Source organism: Podarcis bocagei (genome assembly GCF_964188305.1).
Source record: "Podarcis bocagei genome assembly, chromosome: 2".
NCBI classification, from domain to species: Eukaryota; Metazoa; Chordata; class Lepidosauria; order Squamata; family Lacertidae; genus Podarcis; species Podarcis bocagei.
In genome coordinates, this window is record NC_138126.1 from 67005319 (window position 1) to 67019040 (window position 13722).

Sequence of the window (13722 nt, forward strand, 5' to 3'; positions counted from 1 at the left end):
ATTGCTGCAGAGAGGAAGCTCTTAAGAATATTTTAACATCTGGCTTTTGGTGTTTGGTTTCAGCAGGTTAGTAACAATCAGAAACTTTCCTAGAGCAACATAGTAAAGTGTCTTGAGATTGCAAGATAAAAATTCCCTAAATTAAAGTCTCACCTCAGTCATGACCTTGTAAGACAGCCTTGCACTAATACTGGTCTACTTTGCAGGACTGTTGTAAAGATTACTACTGCATGAACACTAAAACATTACAGTACTTCAAACTCAACCTATGTATTGACTATTCAGCATAATTATGTTTTCACCCTGCCTAGACAATGGCCTTCAGTTTTATTGCAGAGAAAACATTACAGGGAACAAAAAGATGATGGGAAGTAAGTAGAGGGGTATGTGATTCTGCAGCGAAACGGGGAATATGAAATCTGAATTAATGGCCTTTTTAATGTTTAAATTCCAGTTACTTTGCCATCTGGTTAGTAGCCCACTGCAAACAGCACTAGTTCTTAGATGTATCATTAACTGAAGGTGTACTAGCTTGCTAAATTAGACACATATTACTTTTGATGGAAAAACATAAGGATGACTGGAACAAACTAGGAGCAGGAAAATTCACCTAGCATGGGATCAGAACTGAGGTGAAAGAAATTAGCGTTGGAAGAAATAAAGGAAAGAGGTCATGACCAGCAGTCTATATATGCACAAGGAAGTCTTCACACCCAGAACAGCTCTTTCCTTTCATATTAGTGTCCTTAACAGGCAATCCCTGCATGTGGATTATTTCCCTTAACTGAACAAAATAAATAAATCTAAGTATGAATTGATCTTCTGAGTGTACATGAGCCATTGTTTTGATAACCAGTGACAGACTAGTGAGGTAGAACTGGAAGAGGCAAATTAGCACCTGTTAACACATGGGAAGGCATTAAAAACAATCCTCTAAAAATCCCCACAGGAAATCATCTATCACTAGTGAAATTTTAAAACAGATCTCAGCCTGAGTTGAACAAAAATGCAGGTTTAACTACGTCAAGAAAAACTAATGATATCAAGGTCTAACTGAAGCCAAGAGAATTGTGCTGTAAAATATTTTGCCCAATTCACTAACCTAAAAATATTGGGCAATGGGAAATGCTGAGTAAAACTGCAGCTAACACAGAACTGGGGAGTTTGTAAATTCAAATTTGTGAATATAAAAAACTGACAGGAATCACACTCCAGTTATTTTCAATGAAGATTTTAAAGATGATCATTTAAGTCATTTGGAATGAGATGCAGGGAGGCCTAAGCTGTGAAAGATGCTGCACTGTATGAATCCTTTACTTTTGTAGAGCACTGCAGTTGTCATTTTATTGCAGGATATTGTTGTGCATACAGTCCCAGGTGTGGCTGGATGTTATAAGTTGGTTTAACAGGTAAGTTAACAGGTAAAGTTAAACACTAAGAATTTCACTTATTTGGAAGTCGGTCTCACCCATGTTACTGGGGAATTAAATTTCATGGAGTGATCTTAGAATTTTAGCCCTAGTTCTGTTTGTATAACTGGGTCTTTTGAGTTCAAGTCATATGTCCATGAACAGGTATATTGCCTAACTCAGGGGTCTGGCAGAGGATCTGTCTGGTGGGTGGGATCCTGAGTTCCCCTCCCCTCCCAGGTAGACTACTTTGACAGGTGGGTAGGGCCACCCACCTGCCAATAAGCTGACATTGCCATGTCAGGCAGCCCAGCTTCAAATGAATGAATTGGGAGTGTACTCCAAGAGCCTTTCTGACTCTCTTCTTCCTATGTTTGAACTCAAGCTGGGCTGCAAAGGAAGATGCCTGTTGAAAGGGGTTTGCATTTAGCTTTTGACAGGGGATGGGCTGCAGTTGGAAGTTCCTCATGCAGCTAATCCCCACGGGGTTTGTAGTCCACCAACTGCAAACCTCTCTCTTGGTAGGGAACGGCTCTATCCAAGAGCTCCAGTGCAATGAACAACTTCATGCCACCAAAACTAAGGGTCAGTGTAAAAAGCCAGTGCCAACACTGCTCTTAAACCATCTGGACTGGAGATATGCATTATCTTAACACTAATCCTCGGCTGCTGTATGGATCTAAGGGTTTGGCTTTGAGACAATGTGGTGCAGAATTCATGACAGTTGCACATTACCCTTATGAAAAATACGCAGGCTTAGATGTGACCTTAATAGCTGAAAAACTAGAAGATTATGAAAGGATACGGTCCTGCATTAGAGAACTAGGTTTCAATCTGTGGTGTAATTATAGCAATATAGATTTCTAGACATCTTGTTAATGGGATGCAGCATCATCAAAGTAAAGACTGGCCTGATAGTCACACCCTCTCCTGAGATTTTCCCTTTTATTGTTTTTAAAAAATTATTCTTTTAAAAAATTTGTCATCTCCCCTGTAAAAATTATAGCTGTAATATATACATATAGATAGTCTTTAAAGATCAAGATTCTTGTTAAAGTTTTCCAAGACTGTTGAATTTGTGTGTTCAAATATCCACTGCTGTGTTGGAGAGGAAGGATTGCACGTGCTCATGAAGATTTTTCGGTCACTCTCACTACAGTCCATGCAGCTGCCACTTACTGGGTGGTAAAGAGTCTTGTCCTAAGGATGAAAATTAGAAATCAGTTTGCTGTACTTGAATATATGCCACAGACTTCAGAAAGCATTTTAAAAGAAAAATGTATCTGTCATTTTATCACTTATCATCTAACAGCAGCTCTTCTTTAGTAGCATTTCTCCACATTTATTGTACATTGCTTTAGCTAAGCAATTTCAAACAAATTAATTAAATAAATATATCTATCTTCACAACTGATATAAAAAAAATGAGTACTGATAAAGAAAATCACTCTTCCCTTATTAAAATCAAACAGGTTATCCACTAGACCTCACTTGGAATAGTGTTTCGCGCAAGCATATTGTTAACTTATTGTCCTTGTCTTCAACACTTGCTTGTATCCAAATCTTTCTGAAGCAGGCACTGGAATGTCTGGGCTACACCTCACTGAACTTCAACACTTCTTCATGTGGCTTAAGAATGCTAGAATTGGGTTCACTGATATTATGAAGCAGGGGTCAATGATGAGATCTGAACCCTGAGATTCCTTGCAAAGATGTCTTGCCCTCATGACAACAGTTTACCCAAGCCTGCCTTACGATTCCTTATTTTGTATCGTGGAAATTTGTACTTTATAGATACTGCAATTATCATTGCTTTTGAGTATTTCTGCCATCCATGAATATAATCCCAGGTCTTTGTTCCTTTTTTAAAAAAGGATAAACTTTTCAAAGCCTATGGCCCATCAGTTGTTGTTGTTGGACTCAAATTCCCATCAGCCCCAGCTAGTTTGGCTAAGGGGAGTTTGGTGAGGGGAGTTTAAGTCCAATATCTGAAGCCCCCCTGCTCTCAAGTAGAAGAGTAATATATGAGTGACATGATAGGAAAAGTTCCTACCATGGAACAGTTGAATACCACTTTATATGGTACACTTACAACAAGCAGGTTTATTTGCTATCTCTGGTAGAGATGTTACTATGCCCTATTGTTCTTTTAATAAAAAGGGGATTCCAATTAACATGTTGTCCCAAACATAGGGACAAAATATTACAATATGAATATTTTTCAAGATATTACAGGTAACCATAATGCAGAAGTAATGGTTTCCACATTCTGAGTAATAACACACTCACTTTCCTGTATTTCCATAGCTGATTTCCCTTCATTCCATGACAGTCATAGAGAGTCACTGGGCTGTTGTGGGAAACAGCATCAAAACAGAATTTCTTTGTGTGCTGGGGGTCTCCTGGACGGATGTCCTCTCGCCAGCTAAATGTGAACACCTGCTAGGACAAACATCAAACCCTCAGAACAAACGATGAGGACAAAAATCCAGACTTCTTTGTTTTATGCATCCCTGCACTTCAGTACTACTCAATGTGAAGAACAACTACCCTCTCCTTAGGACAGGGCAGGAAATACAGAAATAGAATTGTGGCATTGTTAAGAAACGCAAACACTGAAAAGGAGCTCTACAATGGCAGTTGTGTTTGAACTGGAAGCCTGCAAATGACGCCCCCCCAGGCCATCTAATACCAGTTGCCCTGTGGAAAAGAACATCAGTTGCTCAAATGGAGCAGATTGATTTTGGTTTGGTTTAAGTGAGTGGCTCTTGAAGTATCTATTGTATGTTTATAAATATTGTGAGCCACTTTGAAGTTAAAAAAATAGATATAAGGGAAGAAAAGAAATGGAACTAATATAGGGTGCTTTTTAAATTTTATTCAGACCAAGTGAATAAAATGAACCTAACTTAATCAAGCTTATTAATTTCAATGAGTCTACTCTGGAGCAAAACCCAGCTGACCATAACCAACAATCTGCCACAGTAATTTCCCTTAGTTGAAACTGACTAGCACTGAAAGATTTAACAACAGGAAGAAAAACGAGAGACAACAAGATTCACTACTGCAAGAGCAGTTCTACAATGTGTGGTTATTGGAGCTCTATAGGCTTGTATTCTTTTGGAGGACAGCAGGAATATCTCTGGAGTTGGAAGTACCACCACACCAGTTCAGTAATGAGAGGACATGGAAGCAACTGCTTCGTGTTGCTACTGTTAGTACTAATAAAAAACAAAGGAAATCTCTTTATGGAAGAATTAGACCAAAAATATATTTCAACATCCACATTAATTTTTACAACTCAACATAAAGTGCATATAAAACTCATGCAGGCCTTTTGGATTTACCATATTTTTCTGTGTATAACACGTCCCTGTGTATAACACGACTCCTATTTTTGGGGACTCCAAATAAAGAAATCTCCCATATGCACTATCAGTGTATAGATGACCCCCCCCCCAATTTTAAACTTGAAAAAATAGGGAAAAAATATAGTCTTATACACGGAAAAATATGGTAGTTTCAAAGTCAGTTGGTTTAATTTTCCATTTCCAGGCAACTGAAATGGTAGTCAGCAACTTCTCATTTTACACATTATATTCAAATAAAGCTGTCACTTCTAGCATCTTATACATAAGAAAATGAAAATATTTAGTGAAAATATTCCCTAACCAGTTTAATCTCTCATTAGCATCCACTGGAGTGTTAATTATACCTCCTGCGACACTAAGTGGCCACTGGATATAGTAGCAGATTCATTAATATGGTGTTTCAGAAGATACTTAGAAATGATAATGTCAGTGCATAGTACAGTTGCATGACTAGTGTCTTATTAACCTTTTCCTGTCTGCCTCCTCTCTATTCACCTCAGAATTTGGCTCCAGATAATACTGGTTTTCTGCCACAGCACTCATGCAAATAATTTAAAGTACTCATCTCCTGCACCCCAGGTGTGTTTACATACCAAGGCCTTCAGCTTGATAATCAGCATCTGTGTACTATCTAGACCAGCAGATTACATTCTACTCCCCTAGCAAACCCCCTCTTAGTCTTACATTAGTGAAGCTATTGTCGTATTTCAGTAATACATACTTTGCATGAAGTAGTTCTTTCTAAAACTGCCCGTGGAAACACTAAGAATGAGATATTTATAAAAAAGAATGCAAATACCTGCACACTGTTCCAGGCAGCTTCTCCTCTGCCTTTCACACAGGCTTCAACCCGTAGTGGGGAACCAAGGGCTCCATGTTTGGTATCTGCACAGAGGCCGGTTCCTACATTACGGACCTGAAAGATTAAGTTGCTGATTAGCTTTGCATCTAACTTCTTGACATAGTGGCAGTCAAGGAAACTGAAGTACAGGTAAAAGGTAAAGGACCCCTGGATGGTTAAGTCCAGTCAAAGGCAACTATGGGATGTGGCGCTCATCTCGCTTCAGGCTGAATGAGCTGATGTTTGTCCACAGACAGCTTTTCGAGTCATGTGGTCAGCATGACTAAACCACTTCTGGTGCAACGGAACACCGTGATGGAAGCCAGAGCGCACGGAAACGCCGTTTACCTTCCCACAGCAACGGTACCTATTTATCTACTTGCACTGGTGTGCTTTTGAACTGCTGGATTGGCCCCCTGCTTACACAGGGGCTACATTCTGAGGCACCGCGCATGTCATTGAAATCGCGTATAATAGAAATGCACTGAAAAAGCCTGCAAACACCCCATTCTGCCCTTTTAGTGACATTTCAGTGATGTCTTTATGATGTTTCCAGGTCATTTCTGGGTTTGGTGCGATGTGCATATACATTGTCACACACATATTAAATGTGCGTAAACAGGGGGCTGAAATAGAGGCAGCCCCCATGCTATCCCATAGCAAACACTGGCATAAATGCAAAGACACAAGACAATATGATTTCTATATATGTATGTGTGTGGATGTGACAAGAATTCTCAAGAACTGAGAAGCCAAGAAAAGGGATCTAGAACAATCTGCTCTGTGTTTCAAAGGAAAAGAAGAAGCATGTTGAATACACATCTGAGCTTGAGAGCCAGTTAACAAGTGGCTTCAGTGGAGAATTGTGAAGGCAGTGATATTAAAAAAGAAATGATCAAAGCCTTGGATTTACTTAGGTCAGGGTTAAACCTGATAATGGGCTGTCAGAGTAAGTAAATCTTAAGCAGCAAACATACCTCAGAAGTATTGTTTTCAATAGTTTTAGTAAAGTTATCGTCTTTCTGCTAATGGATTCTGAAGTGTATTGAAAACAACTTTTTCTAGCCATATTCATATACATTCACTAAATTCCTGCATGACAGGAATATGGAAACTGGTGTTGTTAGATCACACCTCCCATCATACATGGCCATTGGCTCTGTTGGCTGGCACTTATGGGAGCTGGAAGTCCAGCAACTTTGGGAAGGCCTCAGGTTTCCCATCCCTTCTGTAAAGTTCTGCACCATCAAGTATGTACAGAAGTAAACATGCACAACAATTTCACTCAAAGATGGACTCAGCGGGTACTGGGAATCCTGTGGTTTGATCTGCAACCATACACCATGGCATGGCTGGGACTTCTTGATACAGCTGAATTTCTTGAATAAACCAACCTCTCCCCAGGCAGCTGCTGGAGGCTCCACTGGTGGATAGAACTTTTGCAAGTCCCAAGCAACTTCATTCATGAACCACTTGAAACTTTTGCAGTTGAGATTACTGCGAAGTTCTTTCTGAGCAGTCACATCTCCTGCAGACAGATGCCGATATTCAGGTCTCCTCTGGTAAATGTACTCTGCATATTCATCCATCCACACCTCAGCAACACGCTTCAGGTTCTACATAGTTGACAATATATTTGAAATGAAGAATTGAAAAAAAGCATATCCATAAATTTGAATTATACAGGATCCACATATGAGAGATTAATTAGCTGCCTTACATGGAGGCATGCATAAAGGGCTTTATGGACTTCGAAATACTACATTAATAAGTCCAAACCCAATCAGATGGTACAGTAAGACGACTGCTCTTCCAAGGAGTCAGACAACCAGAACATTCTATAAAGGTTGAATTAAACTGGGCCCTGAGCATCTACTGTATTTCATCAAAAAGAACTTGAAAAGTAATTGTGTAATTTAGGTAGTTAATTGTGACTGAGGGAGAGAGAAGCCTTTTCAGTCATGTTTCTTCTTCTTCTTCTGTTACTGTCTTTTCCCACCAGAGGGAGTATCTACCCTTTAAAATACGTAATTCTGAATACCAAATAAAAGCACTCATCTTTGCATATGAAAATTCACCAACGTGAGAGGACAAATTCACTCATGCGAGAGGACAAACTTTTAATTTCTGGGTAGTAACAATGAGGATCCTCATGTGTACATATTTTGAATTATCCTGAAGAATATATTAATGTGAATCAATCTGATTTCAGATGTCCTGCCAGTTTAAAGGAATCATCCTATCATTGACACATTTGCCCTTCACTGGGGGGATGATGTTTGTCATGCTAATGGGTTTTTAATACATAGAAAGCTAAGGATAAAGGATAATATCAAAATGTGGCAGCCAGCTCAACCAACAGCCATTGTTATACGTAACCTTGTTCAGTTCTTAATCTAGTGCAGCAACCTAATCCAATGAGTATCTCACAACAGGAACAAAGGAAACTACCTTATACTGACTCAAAGTACTGATCTATCTAGCTCAGTATTGTCTACAATGACTGGCAACTGGTTACTAGGGTTTCAGACAGAGAGGTGCCATGGACCTTCTGTATGAAAAGCAGATGCTCTACCAGAGAGCTGTGGCCCTTCCCCCAGAATATTTACCTATTTCTGTCTGGTTTTGAAATGGGACCTTCAGTGTATTAGGCAAATGTGACAACCTCTACACTACAGAAAGATGTAGCGCAACCCTTAGAGCAACTATTTTTATGGTTTGTGAGAGTTCAGCTTGTGTGCTATCATTTGCTTGCAAAACAATGTCAACTCCCAAACTTCTTGCACTAATGTTAAAAAATGCATCTCACCCACTATCTTTTTAGAAGATTGCATCTTGACTGAATACAAGGAACAAAGGAAATTTAGCAAGACAGGCTCTTACTCTTGCCAAGCTGACTCCTGAAGGAACCTTGTAAGGAACATATTTTCTGTAGATATGACCAACACGGGAACAAGGAATATCTTCCATACGACCCCCACACATCCATACCTGTCAGATGCCAGAGAGAGTAAGCACGGATCAGAATTTTCTGAATATGATGGAAATCAAAGCTTTTTCAAAGTCATATCAAGTAGTAAGTTTGTTACCTTAGTAAAGTATTTTTAAAACATCATAAATGCATTCAGACCTCATGTTATTCAAGCTTTTAAAGTTGTGCATCTTTGAAACTATGTCACCACTGTGACATAAAAATACCACCAGATCCAACACCAAGAAATGAACCTAGCATGAATCAAAAGCAGTATGTAGCTTAGGTAGTTCAAAGAATTCTGAAAGTTAATGCACATGTAAACACATGACTACTAAAGTTGAATACTTTTGTAGACTCTTATGTAGTGTTATTATGAAACAATCTCAGAGTTATCTGGAGAAAGTTAAAGATTTTAGGTCACACATCAACACCTTACTTGCTATTTTGTAACTCTACTACAATGCCAACATGCCCTTCCACTGCTGCTTTTGCAGAAATACATATGCTGATGTATTCCTGAAATTAGCAAAAGTGCATAACTATTTTTTAAAAATGGAGCATAAATTAACTAAATGCTACTTGCAGAATTATGGCTCTATTTATGTCCAAGTAAGGTCACAAAGCGTCGGACACAACTAATCGACTAAACAACAACAACAAGGGTCAACAAAATTATTTTCTCTTCAGGAAGCATTGAATCTGTGCCAACATTCTCTAGGAACTTTCCTTGATACCTAGATTAAACATGGATATAAGTTTTGCCAGTCTAGGTAATTGAAACAGATGTAGTGTTGAGTGCATGCATTCCAGTAGGCTTATTAAATTTAAGTTCTTTGATTAATAATGTACATAATCTGTATTAAAGTACCATGCCCATTTATTAACAGACTGGCTCTGAAATGTCTTAAAAAGGATTGTCTGGCTGGATTTGCTAAGGTAAACATTTTAATGATCCAACAAAGGTTTCATTAAAACATTTCCCAGCTTTTATTCTGTAGAGGAAACTAAATATTAAGCAGTCTTTGACTTGCCTGTCAAATATGAATTCAACAGTGGTGAGAATGTACTGCTCACCATTGGTTTTGATAAGTGAAAACCCTGAATCAATTTTTGAATTCAAAAAGAGCAGTTTCCAGATGGGCAGTTTCATTAATGGATACAAGGAATGGGGAAGAAATTGGTATTGTTAGCATTGTAATGTGAACCTACCTCATTCACATTTACTGAGCAAATATGCAAATTGAAATGCAGCTATCCTTAATTTTTTTTTAATTTTAGGATGCAGTTCCCAAACTTAAAGTTATGTATAAAAATATGTGTATTAGGGGGAGGTGTACACATTAATGGAAATAAAGTTTAAAATGCATTATATTAGACAATTACATATGTTAGACAAAATTGTATTAAAATGTTTATATTAGGAGAAATGCAAGTGAAAATGCTTGCCTATTTCCATGTAGGATTTTCCAAAATGTTTATGAAATAATGTAAAAATGGGACAAAAGAAGAATTAAGATAAGAAATATGAAGAACTGAGAGGAACTGAAACCGACTAATTAGTCCATTCTTAATGGATACACTGGGTGGTAATCAATTAAATTTTACTCAGCATAAATCTACTGAAAATAATGAGTTGCTCTATTAATTTAAATCGGTCTACTCAGAGTAAAAATTAGTTGAATATTATTATTTTAATTTATCACCACCCCTTCACCCTAAGGTTCCAGCGGGGATTGCAACAGTTACAACAATGTTTAGGGGCATGATTTTGGGTAGCTGAGGGCAACGTGAATATACTAGCTCCACCCAGGGTAGGAGTGTGTTTAGCTATGTTAGCTGAGAACATAATCAGCCTGAGAGATTGATGCTTTTCATCTGGGCCTAAGCCTCCTTCTCGCAAGAAATGCTTGGATGGCAAAGGATCTTCAAAAGCAACTGGGGGAAAGCATTTCCCCCATGAACTTCACAGTGTGGCCATAATTGTCTCACAGCTACAAGAACACTTCCAAGCAAAGAAATTAGATCAACAGCGGACAGGCTAAAATTAAAATACAACAGGTGATATACATCTAAGTTATACTCAGAATAGGCACACTGAAATCAATAGACAGTAACTTTAAATGGGCCTATTCTGATCCTGACTAAAACTGGATAGCACCCAATATGTACAAGCCCAAAACATCTAAGAAGATGGAACCAGTGTTGTCTGACTTACATAGCATTTCAGAAAACTATCTTCATTATGGATTAACACATTCCATTAATATTAAAAATTACAACTTCTGATTACACAATCTACTTGTCCACTGGCTTATAAGTTCCTGTCAATGTGCTGCAGATATCCTTCCCTCACACTTACCCTGCACAACTGCTTTTAAAAACACTCATGTTTTCAACTGATAATGTGCTACTCGAATACAAATCTAATTTCAAAAGCAGACATCCTATTCATTTTCATTGCTGCTTTGATTCATTTTATTAGCAACCCCTTTGTGCGATGACAGAATTCATTACAAGCTGCATAAAGAAAACTATCATTCTCATCTGTAAAAAGAGAGATTGGTAGAAAGAGAGCCTTATACACTAGAAGGAAAAAGAAGGTAAGAATTAAAAAGGTAGCACTGAAATTAAAAATAGCAAGTGTCTATCAAGCAGCTGTTCTTGGTAGAAAACAGTAGCTACTAGCAGATAGATAAGATACTCCTGATTTTATGTATGTTAGGCAGCACACAGCTCATTGTTGCCTCTTAAACAATGCCAATATTTGTCCATCTGCATTCAATAACAGGATTGCACTGTTTATGCCTTGCAATCACCCTGTCGCTTGTCTTATTTTACAAGAAAGGAGATCAGACTGGCCATTCCAAGACTATCTGCTATTATGAGGAAAGTCAATGTTGTGTAGTGGTTAGGGTGTAGGGTATAATAAAAAAATTATAAACCAAAGCATATATATTATTGTGCCATAGATTACATACTTCTTAAACTTCCACCCTCCCAAACTAGTTAAAAGCTACCTAAATTCCTATCTGTGTAGCTACTGATCCCAAGCAGAGGCCTATATAAACAAAATCTATTCAACACTGTTCATAGTACAAAGCACAAAAAAGCTAGCTTTATATAAAAATCACAGCTCTGACAGGGGAGAAATAAAATATCATGAGAAGTAATAACTAGCATTAATCAGTGATATACAATAACTCTGTAGAAAACACAGCACTAAAAATGTAATCCAGTGCAAACATATTATAAGCAGCAAGAGAGAAATCTGAAAAGCAAGGTTCTTCTGTTTCTAAGTCTTCCAGAGAACAGAAACTCTGTTTCTAAGTCTTCCAGAGAGCATAAACATGTAAAAAAGTTACATGTATACATGCATTTTATGATCAGCATCATCATAATTTTATTTGTATTCTTCCTTTCCATAGTTTAAAACCATGTCATGTCTAGTTTGTCCCTTGAAGAAAGTGGATAGCTAAGAAGGAAGCAGGACTGCTGTAGAATCCCCTAAGACTTCACATCCAAAGCCAAAATAGGAAAACCATCAGAGAAGTTGGATAGAGATTCCATGTTATTATGTTACAACCAGCAATCTGATCAAGAATAAGCAGAGAATCAGAGATCTGCATCAAATCTCAAAATATAGCTGTCATTCCAAGCTTGATGGGTATCCTCATTGAACTATGAGTCTGTCTATACTTAAATGCCTATTTTATTCAATGTAAACATTTGCTCTAGAGGACAGGCTATATTTACACTACCTAATAGTCCTTAAAAATAATCTTGCAAAGAGAAATATCTTTTGGGTGAAAATTAAACACTTGGAAACATTTTTATAGTAATTCAACTAATTCCCATCAAAAGCAATACAAATTGTACATTTCTAAAATCTACCTGAAGAAAACTGGCCTCACTTGCAACCAGCACAAGGTAAAAGCTCCTTAACCGCTGACTGCATAGGACTACTTCATCCTCATCCAGAGCAGGCTATCAAAAAACTTTCAAGATACAGGAATCTTTTTGGAGAAGCAGGTCCTTCCTATAAGCTACATAAGACAAGAGACAATTAGGTTCCCTAATGTCACGCAAACATGCTCCAGTGAGTATATAAAGGAATTTCCCTACATTAAAAGAAATGAAATGATAAGTGCAGTAATTAACACTATCCTTTGTTATCTCCTAGAATTGCTGGGAACTGATAATTTCCCTTTTCTTACACAGTTCCCCAAGTAATAATTCCCTAGCAATAATCTGGAATAGATTAATGAAGGGAGGGGGGAAAGTTGGTCAAAAATGGGTTGAAAATTTGGTCTTTGAAACATAACATTTCCCATTTATTTTACTTGGAAGAAGTGCTAGGTGGATTCTTTGTGCTCCTTTGGAGGCAGCATCTTTTTATGTTTAAACAGATGCAGTTTTGAAATTGAATATGAAGTTTCATAGCTGTTAGGCCTCAAAAACCCTGTGTTCTTGTTGCTAATGAACAAATCTTTTATTCTTATTACTTTATCAGAATTTCTATCAGCCACAGATGAAAGCATCAATCTATCATAACTCCTGAAAACACACCAATTCAGTGAAACATCTTTTTCTGTTGAACAATACAAAGAAAGGACGACTTCTGCTGGGATTTAATTAGAGTGAATTTAACCCACCATAAATTATCATCCTTGGCCTGAAATAAAACTCTGCAATACAGTGTGCAAGTAGGCAGATGAATGAAGTATTCTTATTTCCTGCAGATCAAATAGTGTCTGCTCCAGCATTTCAAAGACAAAGAGCTTGCAGAGTCACTGTCATCACTCTTGGAAACTACTGTTTTTGAAAATGTCCGAATTGGAAGAGATGAATGCTGCTTTTACCATCTCCTGCAGAGAATTACATTATTACACTATTTCTCTACCCACACTAGTAAAAGGGATAAATGGAACCAACTGTAAAGAAATCTCACAGAGGAAATAAGAAACCTTCAATATGTCTTTATCACTTAGCTTTTTGTAGTTAAACAATAAGATGAAAATGTTGTTTGCTGCATGTTAATTGTCAAATTAATGTAGTTTGATGGCTTTTTGCATCACAGTTCAGATTTGAAAAACTACTTGGGGTGAGCAGGGGAAAAAAGTAATTATA

At 37.7% G+C, this 13722-nt stretch overlaps 1 protein-coding gene across 1 annotated transcript in view; it reads right to left on the reverse strand.

Moving 5' to 3' along the window:
• Positions 1 to 2340: 2340 nt before the first annotated feature.
• The window catches only part of GALNT10 (polypeptide N-acetylgalactosaminyltransferase 10), a 34768-nt gene continuing 23386 nt past the window's right edge, over positions 2341 to 13722 (reverse strand). The window contains exons 8-12 of the mRNA XM_081181121.1: positions 8505 to 8612; positions 7016 to 7237; positions 5580 to 5696; positions 3699 to 3848; positions 2341 to 2609 (exon numbers count right to left, since the gene is read on the reverse strand). Of these exons, the coding sequence (XP_081037247.1) occupies positions 2442 to 2609; positions 3699 to 3848; positions 5580 to 5696; positions 7016 to 7237; positions 8505 to 8612 (765 nt within the window). The 3' untranslated portion in view covers positions 2341 to 2441. The remainder of the gene's footprint in view (positions 2610 to 3698; positions 3849 to 5579; positions 5697 to 7015; positions 7238 to 8504; positions 8613 to 13722) is intronic.